The 21,306-nt window shown below is 44.1% G+C and overlaps 1 protein-coding gene across 2 annotated transcripts in view; it reads right to left on the minus strand.

Moving 5' to 3' along the window:
• Positions 1-1,723: 1,723 nt before the first annotated feature.
• The window catches only part of nrxn3b (neurexin 3b), a 318,352-nt gene continuing 298,769 nt past the window's right edge, over positions 1,724-21,306 (minus strand). For both annotated transcript variants that reach the window (XM_085431332.1, XM_085431331.1), the window contains 2 exons: positions 14,656-14,734; positions 1,724-4,283 (listed from right to left, as the gene is read on the minus strand). In XM_085431332.1, coding sequence (XP_085287458.1) covers positions 3,301-4,283; positions 14,656-14,734 — 1,062 coding nt within the window. In that variant the 3' untranslated portion in view covers positions 1,724-3,300. The remainder of the gene's footprint in view (positions 4,284-14,655; positions 14,735-21,306) is intronic.

Raw genomic sequence — 21,306 nt, forward strand, 5'->3', positions numbered from 1 at the left:
GAGCCTGGTGCTACCAGAGGTTTCTTCCTGTAAAAAGGGAGTTTTTCCTTCCCACTGTCGCCAAGTGCTCAGAGGGGGTCATCTGTTCATTGGGGTTTTCTGTATTTGTCGCGTCACACTGAGGCAACCGTTGCTATGATTTGGCGCTATATAAATAAAACTAACCACTAAGTTGCTAACTCTCTCTGCTATTTGGTGCAGAATAGATGGTGTCACCCCCCCCAGTGTCAGGTTACATTTCACTGTGTGTTATACTTGTATAACTATGCATGTGACAAATAAAGAACCTTGAACCTTTGTCGTTTGACAGTTTTTTGCAAAGATCAGCTGCTTGCAATGTTTTAAATACGAGAGCAGTGAGAGTGCAAAACACCAGCGTGCACCGTAAAGCTGAGGCGAACTGAGCCGAATGGGGTTTGTTATACGAGTGGCGCCCTTCTCACGGTGATTTTGCCGCTCGCCTTTTGGCAGCAGGATGAAGTGAGGAGTGAATGTCGCTGCTTGTTAAAATGAATGCCGTTTGCTTGCGCATTAACTTTTTATTGTGTTGACTTATGCAGAGCAAATTTCCTCTGATTTTTGGCGGAGGACTGAAAAGAAGAATCCCTCTGCCTCTGAATATATAAATAATAATAATAATAATAATAATAAAAAAGGCACTCCTCCTTCAGCTGAACGAAACCCCTGCTGGCCTCCTTGTTCCCATAGCCTGGGAGGATGAATGAGTTAATATGTAGTCATTGTGTGAGCTGGATATACTCACACACGGCACTCTGATATCCTACATCAATGGGCTATTGCAAGTTAATGACCAGCTCTGTGAAGGCCCATTTGCACGAAATATGGACAGTGTAAAAACGAGCTGGGAAAGCAGGTGCTGCCACCATTGAGTAGCTCATAACCCGGCCATATGGTCGTGAAGAATCTCATTTGGCTGCGCGCTCTCACAAAGACTCAACTCTAAAACCCAAAGCCATTCCTCTAGTGTTGTGAAGACTCTGGACCCTCTAATAATCATTCTCTCCCCTCATCCCTTTTTCTCTTGTTGCATCAATGAGCAGTGTATGAATTTGCATAATCATCTATAGGTAAATGATAACGTTGAGCTGCTCCGCTCCGGACTTCATTTGAATAGAAATGGTGCCACTTTTTGGTATAAAAGGAAATCAGCGAAGTGATAACAAATGGATGAGAAACTGCGCTTCGGCGAATGGCCTCAGATAGAATCTATCTCCATCCTCTTTCAGCGTCGTCTCCCGTCTTTCTTAGCACAACAGGGACGAAGCGAGTGACAGCATCCTGCAGTCTAACCACCCAAAATAAGTTTGGGAACAACTTTTTCCTTTTTTATTTCTGGGAATTGTTTGGAGTCAAAAAGGAGAAGCAGAAGACGATAATTAAACTGGCTGAAAAAGCCAAGTACCAACACAAAAAATCAAAGTGAACATACACACCGACTGATTTGCATGAAAACAGAAGAGGACAAATAATTTCAGCAATAAATAAATGACATTAAAAAAGAAAAACCCGACATATTGTCGGAAGATAATGTCGTATAAATGAGACATGAAATTAGCTATACAACGACAGAAAAAAATCGAATGCAAAAAAGTGACGAGCTGATCAGACAAGACGATACAGTAAAAAAAAAAAAAAGACAGAAAAAAGGAACAAAATAAAAAACATCTGTAAGCCAGTAAAGTTCTAGCAATAGATCTCCAAATCCATCATAATCTGTCTTTATTCTCGTTTCATTTTTTTTGAATTTCCAATAAAAAAATAAATAAATGACATGATGAAAGCAACTTCAGAATAAGGAGGAGTCCCTAAGACAAGATCTGAGGGAGGCGTCTTCTCTCCGACTGACGGCTTCCGGTGGTCAAATATTCATGCGACTGAAGACAAACACCATCCAGGGAGACCAGACTTGTCGTCTAACAGCATTTGTTCCCTGCCTAAACAAATGTTCCTGTGCACATCACTTTCTCATCTCCAGGCAAAAGAATAAAAATGCTTCGTTTTGTTTGCTGTTTTCCTTTTTCCAGTCATGTTGCTACAGCAGAAAAATCAAATCAAACGGTCCATCTATACAAGAACAGGATAAAAAATAACTCAACAGGAACTGGAATCTTCTGTACAACATTTGACCTGCAAAGCACGACGGCTAGATGTAATAAAATATGTAAACATGTTTTTGACACAGTCGTCTGAACAGCTAGAATCACACCGGAGTAAATCTTCAGCCTGTGTTTGTTTTTCTTCGTTAAGATTGTGACAATTACATCTTCATCAGACACATTTTATGGTAATGCATTTTTGCCACGGCGTCATATCGGTAAAAGGAAACAGAGGAACGACCGAAACAATAAAAAGAAATCAAATGAAAAGGGAAAAGAAGAAAAATGCTATCAGACGTTTGAAACTCTGAGAATTAACATTGTACAGTTTGCCTGGTGGATCCACTCTTGCACGCTTGAATGCCGTCTAGAATTTGGATGCCCTGCATAGCAGTCCAATCCTTAACTGAGACGTGAGGGCGGGGGGAGAAAAATATTGAAATACATTACTGTATTACATCCTGCTGAGCTCTGCCTAGTCGACCCTGACTGGCCATCATCCTTAGAAAAACAAACTAAAGAAAACAAAAAAGTGAAACTCAATATATAAATAAACAAACTACTGATTGATTGAATAAATAAAAAATAATAAAAGAAAAACAAGAAACACGTATACGTTACCTCACATCGCATCCATGAAAGCTACATTTAATGAAACCGCTTTGTAACGCAAAATCAGGGTTTGACTTCCAACTTTCCCCAACAATCATTGTTTCTTGAGGTCCCTCACTTACACAAGATGCCAGCACCACGTCACATACACCTCACATGCATGCTCAGAATGGCCGAAATGACAGTGATCATATTTTACAGGGTTACAATGGACAAGGTCGTCAGAACTCCAAGGATCACACACCTCTTAGACAGTCACTTGGGGTCGTGTGGGTGTTAAAGTGATGTTATTCACACTGCCGGATGTCTCCAGCAGGGACTCCTTACAAGTGTCCACGCTGAGTCCCGGTGCAGCTGTTACTGCATTGTCTCTCTGTAATGCTTACAATAGTAAGTGTGCTTCCATAAGCCAAAGTTCTTTTTTGTAAATGTTTCTGCGACTCAGTAAGTCTCGAGTTCTAAAGAGATTTGATTCTTTTTAAATCACAGTTGCCAATATGGTACTGTCAAAGTGTTCTTAACTTTGTTCCAAACAGTTTGTAGCTTTATGGGTCGGGAAATGACTGGTTTTCTATACATAATATTCCTTGTCCTTGTCTTTCGGTCTCTTGCTACTGGCGCTGCCTTTGGCGCCGCCGCTGGGTGCTTTATCCTTCACCACAGCGCCGTTGGTTTGCGCCGAGTTGCTGATGTAGTTGCGTGTTTCGTCCACCTGGTAGGAACCCTCCTCCCTGTTCCTGTACTTGTACATGGCGTAGAGGAGAATGAGGATGCAGAGGGCGGCGGCTGAGACAATGCCCACCACCATGCCCGTGGTACTGCTGGATTCCCGGACCACCTCCGAGGCCCCCGGGGGCACCCGCTGCACGCCGGGCACCGTGGGCAAGGCGGCAGGCACCGTGCGCAGCATGGGCGAGGTGATGAAGGGGCCTCGTGGCTTGGTGCCGTCCAGATCGAAGGACGTGGGCAGTGACACCAGGACCATGTCCGGCTGCGGGGGTTTTACCTCGCGGTTGTTCATTTTCCCGGCAGGCAGCTTGGGTGGCGTGTCCGAGGGGACCGCCGCCGGCGGCGTGCCCCGGAGGTCGGGCAGAGGCGAGGTGGGTGCAGTCCTACCTGCCTCAGAGGCTTTGCTAGGCCTCAAGTCCTTGGCCTCCCACTTGGGCGCGAGGGCTTTGTAGCTGCCTTCATAGGCCGATGTGGTCAAGATCTTATCTGTTACCAGGGAGAAGGTGGTGTAAAAATCTTCATCGTCAGTCGGGGGCAGGCTAGAGTCGAAAGCTTCGCCAGAGCCAAACCCCGAAATCACCATGCCATCATCATCATCATCATCACCATCATCACCACCATCACCATCATCACAATCATCGCTGCCTCGGTCCGACAAGCAAGGTACCCCCGCCTCAGTGGCCATGGCCAAGGATTCTTTGGTGGTCTCAATAATGGTGAGGACAGGGCGGAGGGTTGGGGGGAGGGGGATGAAGGGAGAACGGGTGGATACAGAAGGGATGTCTATGGGGTCCTCGACTAGCACGGGGATAACTAGCTCCCCTCCTGGAAAGTGAAACAGAAACAAGCGCCAGTCAGACGGCAGAAAGCGTTCCATCGGCAAAGCAAGAAGCAGTCAAGCACCAAAAAGAATCGGAAAACGAAAAGTAGAAAAAGCAAAGCTCAACGTAGGGAATCAAAAGTACTGAAGAGAAAGAAAGAAAGAATCAAACAGAAAACACTGTACCAGTGCAAAAACAATGAAACTCAGAACCAAACGAGACCCAAATGAAAGAAAACAACAGCCATAAATAAGTATACATTGCATCAAAAGGCTTTGAGGGATGCACAAGGGTGAGCCACGTTAAACTGACGCCTCAAATTAATTCCTATATAAGCTGCTGCTGCATAGGAAAGCGGGAATTACTTGTGATGCTGTGGAGTTTGTGGCCCTCGTATTAGTTCTACCTCGTAATTCTGCATATATCTGCACATAAATGACTAGCCCGGGCTTTTAAGAGGCATGTTTCATTTATCTTCAAGTGTAAATCCTTTTTAGCCTAAAACTATGAGCACCGAGAGATGTGCTCTGTGGATAAAAAAGAAGCAGAGGGTATTAGCATTGGTTTTGCAATTCAAGTGCAAGCCAGTGGGCCTGAAAGCAAGTTAACTAAGTCTGAAATGAGAAACTATTTGTAAGGTGTTTCTTATACCGTAGCTGCTCGGAGCGACGCTTTTTAACCCTGCTGACCTACACGGGCTGGAAAATACTAACAAGCTTCACAAAGCATCACAATGATGAAAAATGAGAGGTTGTGTCTTTGGGCTGGAGGGTCTCCAAAGTCCCAAAACGATATCTCGCACCTCTTAGGAAGCTGATAGGCAAGTTTAGGTCTGGCTGACTGATCTACTCGCTGCAGTCACAGCTGAAATGCTGCTGGAGATGAGCGAGCCTGTCCTTCCCTCGACATTAGCGGGCTCCCCTACTTGCCCTAGCCTCTTGCCTTTTGACCCCTACAGTTACCACAGTGGCACAAAGTCACCGGGCAGTTCAGAGACACCTGAATGTTTGCTGGCTTATAACAGCTTGTAAGAGCAGTTGGACGTTATTAATTATTCACACGTAAGATCAAAAGACAGAGACATGCTTCCACATGTGTCTGCCTCTTTTATAATAAAGTCATTTGCCTTTCATTGGTTAAACCTGTTGTTGGACGACTACAAAGACTTTGAAACATTCAGATGTCTATTGAAGCTGCTTATCCTCTTGCCAAGGTGGATTGTTTGTACATTGCAAAGGCTCACAAACAGGGCACTATAAAGAGATGCAAACCTTTTGGAACAATAAAGAAAAAGAAAGAGAACACAACAGAAAATGAAAAAGGAAAAAAAAATAGAAATAATAATTAAGGCATTACAAAAAAAACAAACGAAAAGAGTTTAGAGTTAGAGCAAACATCGTAAGAAACATTCACAAAGTAAAGCCACAGATAGAGCTATTTAGAGAAAGGATTAGTAAGAGGAAAATTAAAAAAAGAAAGAAAGAAAACCAAACAAAGTCAGCTCGGAAAAAAAGCCTACGAAAAAAAGATGAAACAGTTTTCAAAGGAAGAAAGCATACCATCAGTTTTGTCAACTTACATCAACAAATTGCCCGCATGATTTTGGCAGGAAGAAAAAAAAAATTTACAAAAGAAAGTTGTGTAAGAATGCCTTTGGACAAGTTAGGTTAGTTTCTTTTTAACATTTTCTGATTAAGTAAGTATATATTTCTCTCTTTTGTTCTTAGACAGGATGGTACAGGGAGGCAACAACACATACATCCACACATCATGACATGAAAATAATCTTCACCATTCTGTTCAGGATCTTTTTTGTTGTTATTTTTGGATTTTTCAGAATCATTTTATTAGAAAAAAGAAAACAGTATATCTATAGTTCTTGCTTTGATTGATAAGTCTCTCCATAAATATCTACAGCCGGATTAGATGACTTTTTTTTTTCTCATTCTTTTCTTTTTTTTTTTTTGCTCGTTCGCTCGGCTTTAGCTTGCTCGTCAGCTACGAACAAATTGGATGACTGTACATATCTTAGAATCTCTACGTAAAGGGGGTTTCGGGAGGAGGGAGTGTGAGACGGGGTGGGACCTATGAACATACTAGGAAGGAAATGACATAGATGGGGGTGAACGTGTACATCAGTTGCCATGTCCATGTAAAGGCGGCACGAAGCGGTCGGGCGGCATTAGAGCTTTTGGCTGTAAGGAAGGGATGGGGATATACAAACAATGAGCATATACATGCCCATCTACAAAAGAGAACAGCACTCTCAACACTGACAGTTTTACAAACCCTAAGCTGCAACTTCTTTTGCCATGCACAAAAAAAGAATTCAGACTCGTTAATCTATTCGATCCCAATTTCCAATCGGAGACAAGCGCTTAACTTCACAGGTGGATGTTCGAGATCGGCACGGAAACAGTTTTGGAAAGCAGTGTTTTCAGATCGGGGCCAGGATTAGCAGTTTTTCGAGGCAGCTTCTCTTTTTTCTCTATGAAAATCTCAGTGCAGCTGCATGGTTTTGATACCCAATCTTAAGAGCCTTCTGCTGTTTACGAAACGCTAATTAGTTCATAGAGAAAAGAGGAAGTTTTGTTCTAATTTAAAAAGGAGGAGGGGGGGGGTCATAATAAAAATAACATCGCAATTGTGATTCGCAACAAATTAGCAGTTTAAATTTAACATTGTCAGAAAAGAAACAGAGAGGTTCACATATATGTGGATTATCATATATGTACAAAAAAGGAGGAAAATAACAGATAAAGAGAGATTAGCAAGCAAGAAAGAAAGGCATTAAATTTCTCACACTATCAAAGATGAACAACCAGAAAGCACACACTGAGGCAGACAAAGAGAGAGAGAGGGAGGGGGGGGGACAGTTTATAGGAAAGTGTCGCCACCTTCGTTTAACTAATAATAAGCGGGTTATTATTAGTTACCTCAATACATTTCTCTTGTTAGTATTTCTTTTTAAAACACAGGACAGGGCGTGCAATCTGGATGTACGTCAGAGAAAGAGAGGCAAATCACACAAACGCTTTCTTTCCTTTCTTTTGGAGTTTGTTTTAGTTCCACTCTAAGAAGTTGGGTTAATGCATGCTTAAGTAAGTTGCATTTAGGGAGAGTAATAATACAATAACAATACAGCAAGCCAGGGGGGACAGGTATGGTGGGGGGAGGGGGAGGGGCTTAAGAAGGGGCAGGCCAATGGTCAGTAAAGGTGACTGCCAGCAAAGGGCTGTGGGATATTTTCCTGATGTAAAGAAGTCATTCACTAGCAGTTACGGTGCACCGTACGTAACCAGCACTTTCACTAATTAATACAGAGAACGGGGTAAAGAGAGATCGTCGGACGTTTAGATGCTTTGTGTTACGTGCATAACCGACAGCCTTCGTTTGACAGATAAGCATCTGCAGTTCCACAAGAGGGCACGTGGTGGATTTATCTCTGCACATCAGCTTTGGGTTAATCCTCTGCAGGCTGTTTTACAGAAACCTCATTTGGTTTTTTTTAAGCACACTGTCTCTGCGAGCGAAGCATTATTGAGTAAATATGGCATCTGTCACACTGTATTGACGGCTCCTTATCCACGCCGGCATCTAAAATGCGAATGTCCCTGTCACTGCTCCGGCCCTGATTCAGAGGATGTCATAGGACATGATTCAGCGGAGGCCTCGCACTGCATCGCTGCCATTCTCGTCTTTCACTGAAAAAAGGGGGGGGAAAGCCGCTACGTCGCCGCTACCTGTGACGTTCCAGCAAACAGCCATAAAACCACTCTGCCCTGTTAAATAAACAGGAGCGTCTCGGAGTAAAGCGATTGCATCCGAGGCTTTTATTTATCCAACTCTGCCCTCGTTGTCTTGGCCTTGTTTGCATCCTCTCACTCCGTTCTTGGCTAACAGCTTTCGGCTACTGTTAGCTTTGTGCTATATCAACAAAACACTCGGATGGGAGGGGAGACGCTGCAGTGAAGCCCCCCGTTTTAGTAAAGTCAGCGCAGAGGACCTTGATGTTTTGTAAACACTTTAATCCTGTGTAAGCTCTTGCACAAGCGCCGCACGTCTTGCTGCATTTCAGAAGCAGACAAACACGCCGCTTTCTAATGGGTTTGCTCAACCAGATTGCGTTTGTTTTTCGAAACTCATCAAGATGGATGGGGATTTTATTCTAAAACCCTGCCATCCTAGCAAGACCACCCCCCCAAAAAACTCTCCGCTCTGATAGAGCCGCAGCCAGTTTCTCAAAGGAAGTCAGGACTTGTGACTAGTGTGTTTCTGCACGCCTACTGACTCTCCCTCCTTTTGCATCAATGAGAGAAACCCATCTACTAAAATGAAAATATGAAACAAACTCAATATTAAAGCCATTCCTCTTTTCATCCCACCATGTAATAAAGGCTGCATGCCTGTTTGCGGGCTTTTTGAAGAGGAATTAAAGTAAATACAGTAACTACTAAATGGCTGATTGACTACCTCAGCAGCTTGAGAGCTACAGATGCAGAAATCTCCAAGAAAGCACTTACTCTTCACTTTCCTCCTCTCCCCCCACTCTTTTCCTTCTCCTCGCTCCCTGGTTTGATCCCCGTGTCCATCCAAAAAGTTTGCTGAGGCTTCCGAATGGAGATGAATCCTGACGGTGTGTCAGGGATTTGACAACGCTCCGCCATAAAAGCAGAAAAGCCGGTGCACCGCGGATGAACTGATTGAATGGGATTTTTGACACAAATTGTGGGTGAGTCAGTGGTTTGGGGCCCTGAAATCCCATTGTGGTGCAAGCATTGTGCCCAGACGCCTGCTGTAGCAGATTCATTCATCCCTACCTACTACAGGTAGGGAACTGATTACCAGAAGGCCAGCAGCACACAGATTCTCAGCGTGGATACACTTGCCAGGGATTATAAGGGTGTACCGTGCAGCGGCGGAGCTTTCTAGAAGCATGTCGTTTCAAAGCACTTTACCTCACCATTAAACTTATCTTATCGTGTCTGCGCACACGTCTGCCAGAAGAAACCTAATTTCTCACTGATGGACATTCATTTCTCTTCTAAACATTAAGCGATGTTCCGTTCACAGCTCCGATGGAGAAGTCTGTCCTGTCATGGATGCGCGAAGCACCCCCGGAAGAAGGTGCTCGCCTGTGTAGCCGCGGCGCATGGCGGATAGCTCTTAATCCGTCATCATGTGGCTGGGCCGCATTCCGGTGTATTAAATTGGCGTCTCCAACAGGCGTGGCGACTCGCCCCTGTCAGCTGGTCGATTTGCTGTACAGCCATTAGGCTGCACCTCTACACTCGGCAGACGTGTGTCAGCTGGATAACCTTTAAACTGATCCGAGGCCTGTGTCGAAGTGACAGCCGGCCCGGCGGGGCTTGACGGAATCCATAGCCGATGCCACAAGGAAACTCGGTGATCCATCCCTATCATACTTCATTCCGTACCCTGCACTTTGCTCTTCATATACAGCAGTGAAGAAATCACACAACATTACATCCCAGCCTCCAGTCTAAGATTAATCTGAACGCCAGATCCTGGACTTTATCTACCCCGGGCAAACGAGATGAGGAAACATCTATAAATACACTACATCTGTTTGATCTGCGCTGCACTTGATCAAAGGCAGAGGGTAACAGTGCATGCAGGATCATTTATGCCCTTTTTATGGAAAAACATTCTTCCCATGACATAGCTGACTGCAGCGTGGCATGCAACAGTTACACTGCGTGCTTGCTGCTGCACAATTTTGCAGGAGAGCCGTCTCTTATAGAAAACGCCTGGACTGGCTGTTGCTCAGAAAGGCTCAAACAACCTATCTGTGCGATAATGTTCAGCAGGTAGTCTGTCATTCTTATAGCACAGCAAAAAGTAAGTGTGTTAGGGAGCTGCGGTGCTTCAGGGGTGCAAGAAGTGTACAAAATCCACTGAATCTCATCTCCTGAATCTACACTAAACTCTCTTTTGGCCCCTTGAAGACAAAAATTAAGATAACTTCATATTATAAAGTCAATACAGCAACTGTGTTCACTAACAGTAGCTTGTTGCAGCAGCGAGCTCAGCGCCTGTCCCTTTTTTTCCAATGCTGCAGCTGGAAACGACGCTAATGACGAGTGTGAAATTGACCCAAAGCAGTAAAGTTGCAGGTGCATGAAACTAACACACGCTGCAGTGATAATCCTCTCTGAGTTATGAGTTTCAGTATAAGAAGACTTGCCCATTAAACGCAGTCATCTGATCCAGAGGTATTGTGAAAGTTATAATATATATAAGTGAGCAGCTTGAAGCAGCTGATGTTTTGGATCCCGCTTGGTCATAGTTTGAAATATCGAATCCTATTATTTACCTTAAACTGGGTAAAACAAGCAGTTTAAGCGCCTTCCTTCCTTTGATTGGCTGCCCCTCGAAAAGGTTTGAAGAGGTGGGTGGAGCTTCTGTGCCTGGGGTGACCATGTTAGTATCCACTTGCTTTGACATTACAGATAGGAGAACAGGCTGTTTGAAACAGGTTCATTTGTATATGAAACTTTGGCCGAAATTTAACATGAAGATCGAGCATCTTAAGGAACAGAATAACTGCTCCCGTTTAAATATTGTGGCATTAGTCGATCAAACCTTTCACAAATAGGTGGAAATGTCTTTTTTATGGGCTCGGAAGGTTCACATATTACAGGTTTTATGAACATTTACTAGCAGGTTTGTAATAGAGCCACCGTAACGCTCCATGTTTGACTTAAAATAAGACGTTTTTACACAGCATAGAGACAGAGGTGTAACTAATAACAATGATGATGGCTCTGTTCCAAGATTTATGAAAGCTGCCTGCCTGGTATGGCTTTTGGGCACTGCTAGAGTGGAGCAAAGACATCATTAATGTTATTAGTCACACCTTTGCTTTTGCAGCTCTCACAAAAAAAAAACAGTTCTGCTGCGACAAAGACATTTTTCCACATCCACTGCTTCGTCTCATTAGGAGGTAGACTTTTTAATTTGGCCTATCGTGAGTCAGATTAAAACCTAGTTCCATCAGGCCTGACTCGTGGCAGCTTGTAGGTGCTGTACGGACAAATCAAACATTTTGAAATGCACTCGCGGATAGATTGAAATCATTTGAATCAATTACCCCAATATAATGACACATTAATCATAAAATTGCTCTGATTGCACGGTAATGACAAGCCACGGCGCCGTTAATCACCGTGAAATGAAATCATAAATCGACTTATTTGCCTTCCTCCAAAACTGAGCATCTCGCAGCACTCACGTATTTCTGCACGTGGCGCTTTCTTTAGCTTGAACCGACAATTCTGTAAATGCACGCAGAGGACTGTGAGTCATCTCACGGGATTCGCTCTATTGGCCCTCTCGTGGAACCCGCGTGGGATTAAAAGGGGGGGGGGGGGGGGGGGGGGCAGGGGGCAAGGTGAGGTTTCAACAGTTTTGGTTTCAACACGGAGACAACACAAGCACAAGACGAGCACGCACGCACAGCGGACAACACAGGCTGGTTTGGCAGACGCAGACGGAGCACTGACAGAGACAGCAGGCACGAGCACGAACACGGGACGCCTCGGAGGGAGGAGCTGCCGCTGCTGGGGGCAGACCCCCCCCTCCCCTCAGCACGCACACGCTGACATGTAGAAGCCGAGTGGAGGGACGTATGGGTGGGAAAAAGAAGCAGAGCGTAAAAATGGACGCCAATCATATCCACGCTGAAGCAGGGGATGGTTGGAGGAGAGGGTTACTGGTTAGTCTACAGAGCTGCGGTACAGTCCAGTACAAGAGTGCATGCCACAAATGCCTTCTACTTGGAGCAACAGATAAAATAGAAAAACAGATATACTTTGTGGCAATAAAAGTCTTTTTATGCCATCTGCATTCAAACAGACATGTATATGCAGAAAGGCTAAAAGAAGGTGGGTGGGGTGAGACAGGATGGAGGGGGTGGGGTCGGGGTAACGCTCGGAAGGGGCGACAGGGGGGAGTCATTCTCACACACAACTTTCTTGAGACAGAATGGGGTTGCCTGCACAAGGCCAAAAAAGGATGATGGCAAGAAAAGATTTTGTTGCCGTTCATTTCCCTATGTTGTATCGAAAATGTGCTGAGGTGGGGGGAGGGATGATCCTTTAGAAGCCATATGGCACAAAATAAACAAATAAAACACAAAACTTGATGAGGAGGAGAACTTTGACTTTTCCAACCACCAAAAGTTCATGCGGCACAAGATGAGGCAAAAAACGGGAGGAGCGGCTCTATCCTTGCTTGGATGATGGACGACGGATGATGAGGAGGACGCCAAAGAAACGATAAGAGTGATGATAATAATAAAAGAAAAGCAAACGAAAACTGAAAACAACCACAACAACAAAACAAGGAAAGTAAAAGCAGCCCGCACCCAACCCTCCCAGGCCCCAAAGGAAAGCAAAAAGAAGACAAGAACGAAAGAAAAGAAAAACACAAACCCAGCAGCTGGGTCCAAATCGATACAGAGGAGAGATGTTCATATGTGCATCACACGAGAAAAAAAGGAAAAGAAACCCAACATCATGTCATACAACTGTTCATACGACTGGAAGCGGAGGGGGAGGTGGGGGCGAGGAATGAGGATATGAATTTCTGTGTCCACATGATGGGATGTACGGTATGTTTGCGTAAGTGTGTGTATGTTGCCACTATATGAGGGGAGGGTACCGTGTTCTCTCAGCAAAAGCTTCTTGCGCTTCACTTGACTGCACTTTCACTTTTCTTTTTTTTTGAGAATACTTGGGTTTGAGGTTTTAATGGTCTGAAGAGATACAAAAATAAATAAATTGAAACATGTGAGCTGCGTGCCCATTCGATTTCAATAATCTCTGCCTTTACCCAAGCAACTCACGCTAGATAAGGCACCTAAAATGCTGCAAGGAAATGGCTTTTTCCCCCCAGCCACATCAAAAAGCCATAAGACCTAAATGTGGTCATAATTTCAAGAAAACAAACGCCATCAGCGAGCGATAGACGACTTCTTTTCTCAGACTGGGGGAGAAATGGTTAAATCCGTCACAGCGGAAAGGCCCGATTTTCCCTAAGAACAAAATAAACGCTCGATCGTCCACAACCGCAGACGTGGAAGGGCAACACGGCGGTGGCGTATTATTAGCTGTGAAAAGTGGACATATGCTCGGTGTTAAGCTGAGCTGTGTTTCGCCAGATTAGCGCAGCGTCAATTAGCCGGCTGTGATGGTATTTTGAAGGACACTGAAGCAATCAAATAGCCGGAGCTGTTAATGATTTCCAGAGCGCCTAAGGGGAGCTGCTTTTCAAATAGTGAGCCAGTTTCAATACAGCTCACAGTCTTTCCTTTGCTCCGCGTTATTAGGAATCCGTGCCAACAGCTCCTGGGCAGGAGCGTGATTGACAGCTGCTTATTTGACTCATCCAAACCCAAGTTGCCTCAAAAATAACCATTCCTTTTAAATCTGCGGTATTATTTCCAGCTCTGTTGTTATTTTCCACTGAGTGAGTGTCTTATCACTTTGATCTAATCACAAAGTGATATGTGCGTGTTTGTGTGTGTGTGTGTCAAGGGAGGGAGGGAAGAGAGACGATGCGCACAGAAATTCGAGGATATCTGTTCTCTATTAGAATGTTTCAGGTAAGGCAAGCCTCCGACGAAGGAAACAGAGGTACAAACAAGAGAAGAAGAAGGAGTAGGGAGGAAGAGGCTCTGTTGCAGTTAGTCTGCTACATATCACAGTATCTAGGCTGAAAGCATCTTTGTTCTCGAAAGAATCTCAAAATGTATCCTCTGTCAAGAGAGACGCACACACGCACAGCAAGAGGAAATCAACCAAGTACAGGACAGATACATTTTGAAGCATCAGTGCGGGCGACATGGGGCTTGATACTAATTTCGTACTTTGTTGAGTAAAGTTTTGCTCTCAGCTGAACGCCGAGAGAACAAAATTAGTATCAACGCGTCGTCATGTCTGCAACCAGTGGCCCCATAGCTAAGTGTAACTTGTTTCAGAGATGAAAGGCGTGAGCTTTAACACGTCCCGGCAGGAAGCTGTGTGCATTTACTTATACACAGTACAAGCTCCGAGTGGGACTTCCTACAGCAGAGCATGCCGAGGGTGTAGAAAGTGCATTCTTACTGCTTTCGCCCGTCTCCAAAAAGTGTTCTTTAAACTTTTGGCAGACACTGAGGACCCCGTTGTGCTTACTGTGGCTACTTTTTCTGGGTGGGAGGGGGAAAGTGGGTGTTTTTTTTTAAGTTACACTTGAAGCTCCCATGGGACATGATGCTAAGGGAGGAGAAGCTCCTCGGTAGCAACTCAAAGAAAGATAAGGAGAAATAGACCAGGTTTCAGAGCAAGCACAACTCGACACACTCATCCCACCTGCATGTCCGGAGTCGCACTCTTCCAGGTCCTCGTCGTCGCTGGAGCACTCTGCTGATGAAACAATGTCATCTGTCGTCTGCGGAGAAAGACACACAAACACGCACACGAACACAAACACAGAAGAAATTGTGGTTAGGCCAGGGGCAGCGCGAGCGAGTCCTCAGCCACTCAAGGATATCTCTGCACGCGCAGACTTCTCTCGCCTGTCCTTCGGCTTCCATATATCACTTGGAGTCAATCATATTTCACAGCGTTTATCATTCTTCGCTTTATGTGCTTTCCACCTCCGCAGATAATTGTTTTCCTTCACCCTCCGCACTCTGCCTCCGATTATTTATTGCCCCTCCCCTCCATCGCCCGCAATCAACGGACGCACTAAGCCCACACAGATCAGCAGCGTCCCCGGCCCCTGATTTGTGCTAAAGGGTGCAGGAGGAGGGATGGGGATGGGGTGGCACACGTTACACCGCCCGGCCCGGCGATGGATTATCTGCACCCTCCAGTTCCCACAATTCTGATTTATCCCTCCCACCCGACCAACCCTTCCCTTCCCCTTTTCTCTTTCCTTTTTTTTTCCAGGTCGACCCGTCGAGGACAGAAGCAGGAGGGAGGGAGAGGGTTGTATTTCAGTGGCGGCGCGCTGGGCAGCCGGCGTTTATTAGAATGAATCAGTGGGGCGATAAAATAAGCCCTGTCACCAAGCAGGGTTATGAAATCAGAGTGCTGATTGAGTTTTCCAGTCCTGGCCAAGGGTGTGGGGCTCTAAATATCATTGAGTTTGACAGACTAATGAAACGCGCCCCCATGCTTGTGCCGCTCGCTTTCAACGGCGCCCAGAAAAAGCCGTCCACTTCCCACCGTATGCTGATGTGCAGCACACGCGTGTCTGCAAAAGCTCACACAGGAGGCAGATTTTTCGCTGTTTTTTTTGTTTGTTTTTCCTAATGTCTGCTATGATTATGCATGATGGGCTGTGCTGTTTTCTCTATCAGCACATTTGATAATGTGTTAATGTGCGTTTTTGCTGGTATGCTTAATGCACCACATTATGTACTGTACTCCACCAAGAGGAGGCAAAAAAGCAATGTGGGGGTGGGGGGGATGCTTTAAACTAAATTGCTGTAAAATATAGCCCCTTGGTAAACATGACATTATTTATTGAAGCCACATTACGGGCGTAAAAGTCTTGGTTATTGCTGAAAGAGGGTTATTGCTTGTTATTATGATAGCAGCAGATGTGGGAGGCAGGGACACAGAGAGAGAGAGAGAGATGAAAAATCCGAGCCACTTCAAAGTCTGTTCTAGCAATTTCAGCCCCGAGACCATCACGCCATAACCCGGCATCGACTGAAAACACTGCCTTTCTCTCGTCCATTCATGCCGATGGCGGCAGCGTCTCCGCACGGTGAATATTTTCACTGCTTTGGATGCGCTTGCTTCACGGAGCCTTGCACGCCCATGTGCGTCTCCAAAATGCTACGTTTTAGTTAAACAGATCACACCAATTTGTGCGCAGCTACCCACACGCACGAAGACTCTCAGGCAGCTACTTGGCATTCAGTTAGATGCAGCGGGTACTGTGGTGTTTCTTAGAAGTTCTTGCTGAGGGTCATTGTTTTTTTTACCTGCTGTTTTGGAGAAAGTAGTCCTGCATTAGGCTGGCTCGAGCAAGCGGACGCCGTTTGGTCGAACACGTGATGGGGCTCCTAACATTAGCCTTAAAGATGACGTGAAATCTAGGCTTCGTTTGCTGTGAGATGTCTACATGTTCTCCTCTGCTCCTGTGTGAGTTTTCTTCCACAGCCCAAAGGCATGCACATTAGGTTAACTTGTGGATGTAATGTAGTGGATATAAGGTGCTGTATGAGTGTAAGGGTAAATGCAGATTGTTCTCTAAAGTGCGATATAAATTCCAGCTAATTTCCATTTCCATGTGACCGAGGGAAATCAGCGTGATTTGATCTCAAAAAAGCAAAATATAAAAATTTTGTAACCTCAATTTGCTGCCGAGCATCCACCAAACACTGAAGAACTACAGAGAGGAAATGACAGAAATGAGATTATGAAACAGGATTACAAGGAAATGAAAGATCACAATGAGGTGACTTATTACCAATTGCTGGTTGGCTTTTAGATCACTTCGGGCTTCCTGTTATCTGAGTGAATACAATAGAAATAAGGGCTTGGGAAATGAATACTTGCAGTGGGTAACACTTCAGTACTAGTTTTGGTGTCACAGATTCTACAGGTCACTGCAAAAGTCTCCAGACTTTCAAAGAAGTCTTGACCAACTTTACCAAGCTTTCAAAACCTTTTCACTCATTTTCAGGTCTCCTACCTTTGTTAAGCTACTTAACTTATAAAATCAAACATAAAACGGTACCTAAGTCAAGGGAAGAGTTAGGTCGCTAGAGCCTCGTGTCTCCACATCACAGCCAACTTTAGTAAAGAACCGATTTTAAATTGTATCTTTAGGCGCTTTGTTACCTGCAGCCTGTTAGAAAAACACAGCATTTATCCCCATTTCAAGAAGTCGTTCTGAAGCTTGAGATGGGCAGTAATCTGTTACAAGTAATTGGTTACTGTAATCAGATTACTTTTTTCAAGTAACAAGTAATGTAAGGGATTTCTAATGCAAAAAAGTAATTAGATTACTGTTACTTTCCCTTAAAGTAACTCACATCTGTGAGAGTGTCTCATGACAATGACGTAAGCGTGTGCGACGTGCGTGGCAGCAACAGACGTGTGCGGATCAACAATGGATAACATGGAGTGAAGGAGAGACGGTGCAGCGACGTGGACGTCCTCACATTACTTTGAGTTTTAGTCTGTAAGAAGTGACAAAAACAGCGTCCGCTGTTCACTCTGCGCAGGAAGAAAACTTCTTTCTACAGCGAAAAATTTAACTAAATCTGAGCGAGCACGCTGCCACGGGAATGTGGCATTCACAGAGAAACCCCCGGACCCCCCTGCTGTGTTTTACTTGCATTAATTTGAAAGAGTGTAAACACAAAACATTTTATTTTGTGTGCTGGAACATGCAGAACATAAGTTTAAATGTTAAAGAATTTCTTCAAGTCAAAGACTGTTGCAATAATTGAATTTTTGCTCGATGCAATGTGCATAAGATTAAAACTAGTAAAACAATTTTTAAAAGAGACTTTTTCATTTGATTCAGTTTTATATGATGGATTATGCAGAAAAATAGAATTGGGCTGAAAGGCCTATTGCTTTATTATGTATTCAGGTTGTGTACCATGTTTTTAAAAAGTAACTAAGCAACTAATTAAGTAATCAGTAATTAGTTACTTATTACTTTTTTCAAGTTACTTGACCAACACTGTTCTTAAGGGATGAAAGTAGGAGGCTGAGGTGAGATGGAGTGATGAATCGCTGTCAGTGTTTAAGCAGAGGTCAGGAGAGGAACAGCAGTGAGTGTCGACAGGCATCTGTAAAACACGGTGGAGGCTCTGCTGTGGGTTGTGGTTGTGTTCCAGTCAGGTTTTGGGGATCTTGTCAAAACTGATTTCAGTATCATCAGATTTTGATGAAACAACACCATACGCTTCATTTTTCAGCAGCCCAAACACCCTGTCAGTGCAGTAGTTCCTATTCCTGAAGGCTATAACAATGCAGCTTGTTTAAGAACAGGCTGTGTTCAAGATTATATATATATATATATATATATATATATATATATATGCAATAATACTAAGTGCAATAATCCTTTCTGTCATCGTTGTATTTTTACTCAGTTGTATATAGTATTTGTATTTGCATTCTATTTTTATCTTATTGTATATTTATTTTATTTTATTCTACTGTATATAGTATTTTATTTTATTCTATTCTGTACAGTTGTGTACTGTATTTATTCTTATTGTATTCTAATTTTTGCCTCATAACTTTTGCACTGTCCACTTCCTGCTGTGACAAAACAAATTTCCCACGTGTGGGACTAATAAAGGTTATCTTATCTTATTAAATACAGGTGTACCAAATATTGACTTTCAAGCACAGTGGAGTTGTACATAATGTTTTGCCCTATATACTGTATTTCCATTTACATGTTACCATAAATCACTGCATTTCCCATTTTTCCAGCAAAATATAAAGAAATGAGGAGTGGCTCAAAGGTTTTGCACACAGCTGTGTAAAAATACCTTTGACAACCTTAACTGCAGTATAATAAAGTGTCTTCAAATGGCAAGCCTCTCAGCCCCAAGGTAAGCCCAAGTAACATCTCTTGATGTGTCGGCATCCAGAGGCCAGAACTCTGCCAGCAACTCAGTAAAAAAGAAAAAACCCATGTACTTCACATTTTATCCTCTCCACATTAAAGAGCCTCGCGTAGTGTAAAAGTCCCAATGAAAAGGCAGGAGGACACACTCCATTCAACGGAGTCACTTTGCATATGACTACATCCTCAAACTCAAAGTAAGAGACCCTTGCACTGAAGCGACTTTGATTCCACTCCAAGATGAATGAAAGAGTTTTTTTTTTTAAAAAAGGTGACGTGTAGATCCACTAGTTGTGTGGCTTTCCGCAAACATACAACGTATCTCAGTCGTCACAGCGGTTCGGAGTGAAGCACTTGTCATGTGGGGCTTTTTACACATCTGGACTAATGCAGGAGCAATCAAGTGTCACACGGAGCTCGCAGTCTTCTCACGGCCGTCCGGAGGGGAGAACGGCGTATGGCGCTCCACTCACAGAGTGGAAAAGGCATAGACTTCATGTGTGTGCACTGATGGGAGCTTACAGCGGGGTATAGCATAATGATTTGGTTGGCCAGCGGGACTACAAAAACTGATTTCACAGCTGGCAAAATCCAATTCTCTGGCTAAATCTCCATAACATAGAGTGGGATATATTTTGGCAGTGAGGCATTTTCTTTTTTTGGTCTAATTATTCTCAACAAACATCCTCATCATTTTTAAGAGTCTTGGTTGTGGGATTTACGGCCCACATTGTTTCACGTGTGGGGAAATTTGGAAATGCTCGTGCCCGCTACTTCCTGTGTGTGAAGAAAGCGTATTCTGCACAATGACTTCAGTACATAAAACGGCCGTTTTCATCACGCTCGATTATGCCGATTAGCGTGCCTTCGACTGACGCTGAAATTCCCGACTCCACCAACAAACACCACGGCCTAATCAATAGCCAGACTTCATTAAAGCAGCTCTTACCGCCGACCACCACAGAGCACATCAACTAAAAGGATCGCCCCGGCGATCGATAAAGATAGACAGCCTCCTTGGGAGACGAGTCTCAAAAAGTGACAGTTTCAGTTTCAAAAGTAGTGCCACCGACACAAACAGAATGCAGAGTCTGCAAAGAAACCGGGCGTCTGTCTCTACAAAGTTCCTCTGGTGTTTAATCATGAATCCTGTGATGTGAATCTGCCAGCAGCGGTGCAGAGGCCATTATCAGGCCAAGCTGCAATTACTTCTGCAAGCGAATGGAGAGCATGCTACATCACCAGTCGGGCTTGACCTCGGGAGTGAACAAAGAGGATGCAAGATTGATTAGCAATAAACGCGAAGCTGGGAAAGCAACATTTTCATTAAAAACTTCTTCAGCAGCAGAATAAAAAAGCTACACCTGCTCAGACTACATTTTTTCTTAATTTGGGAATTAAGATTATCTGAACATGAGGCCTGAATGAAACGATACGCAGACCCCCCCCCTACACTCCCCCGTGGACATTTAAAAACCCCTTTGCTTTGCGCTGATTCACAGTTGCTTTTCTGGCAGTGAGGAAATCCTTTCTGAAAGTGATTCAGTGCGAGAGATAAGGAGCAAAATCTAAAATTCTCTCTCATTGCAAGAACCTATTTCAGTCAGACAGCTCCGGTTTCAAATGATGTATTGCCGCAGCAGAATGCAGTCAGAGTTTTGTGTCTAGGCTCTGAGCTCATCACGCCCCACAAATACCCAACATATAGAAACTGGGGAGCGATACGTAAATATCCACCCCGGATCTTAAAGGGGGGATGACGCGGTGGTTGGAGGGGCCAAAACACCAGGCAGGGTCACAGCAGGACTGACACGACGGGCAGTTTTATAGCTTAAATAAGCCAAGGTGTGAGGCATTTCTCCCATTATCAGCCTTTAAATGTACTTCATATGAAGATGTTTTCCCTTACTGGTCTCTGCCATCTACTGAAACACATGTGGTTCTGTTTTAATGAATCAAGCTGTTCACATAGTCTGAATAAAGCCTTATGTTTTACACGCGTTATTTGCAAGTCTAACACAACCTGCAGAGGTGTGTTAGACTTGCACTATCTTCCTTCGTTCTATTTATGCGCATAATTAGAGCGATTGTGTATTGGGTTTCGAGTTCTGCCAAAACATCAGTGACCTACTCTCGGTGTTGCGCCTAAATTCGTTCTGTGTAATGCGTCTGGTTTTTCTTTTTTGTTTTGCTACGGGCCTGCGTAGACATCGTGTAACACAAATCAAATGGATATTTTCCAGACTTAAAGCACTGTTGGGTTTGAATTACCTCTTTAGTGTGACAAAACATCAAAACACAAGAGGGAATTTCACTCTAAAGAGTCCACTGGAAGACAACCGCATAAATCTGACAAACTCTGGTGGCTGAAACGGTGAGTCAGCGTAAAGCTGAGTGAGGCCTAGAGT

The sequence above is a fragment of the Copadichromis virginalis genome, linkage group LG15, assembly GCF_057382275.1.
Source record: "Copadichromis virginalis isolate Kocher_CV1m ecotype Utaka linkage group LG15, C_Virginalis_male_GT1.1, whole genome shotgun sequence".
Classification (NCBI taxonomy): Eukaryota; Metazoa; Chordata; class Actinopteri; order Cichliformes; family Cichlidae; genus Copadichromis; species Copadichromis virginalis.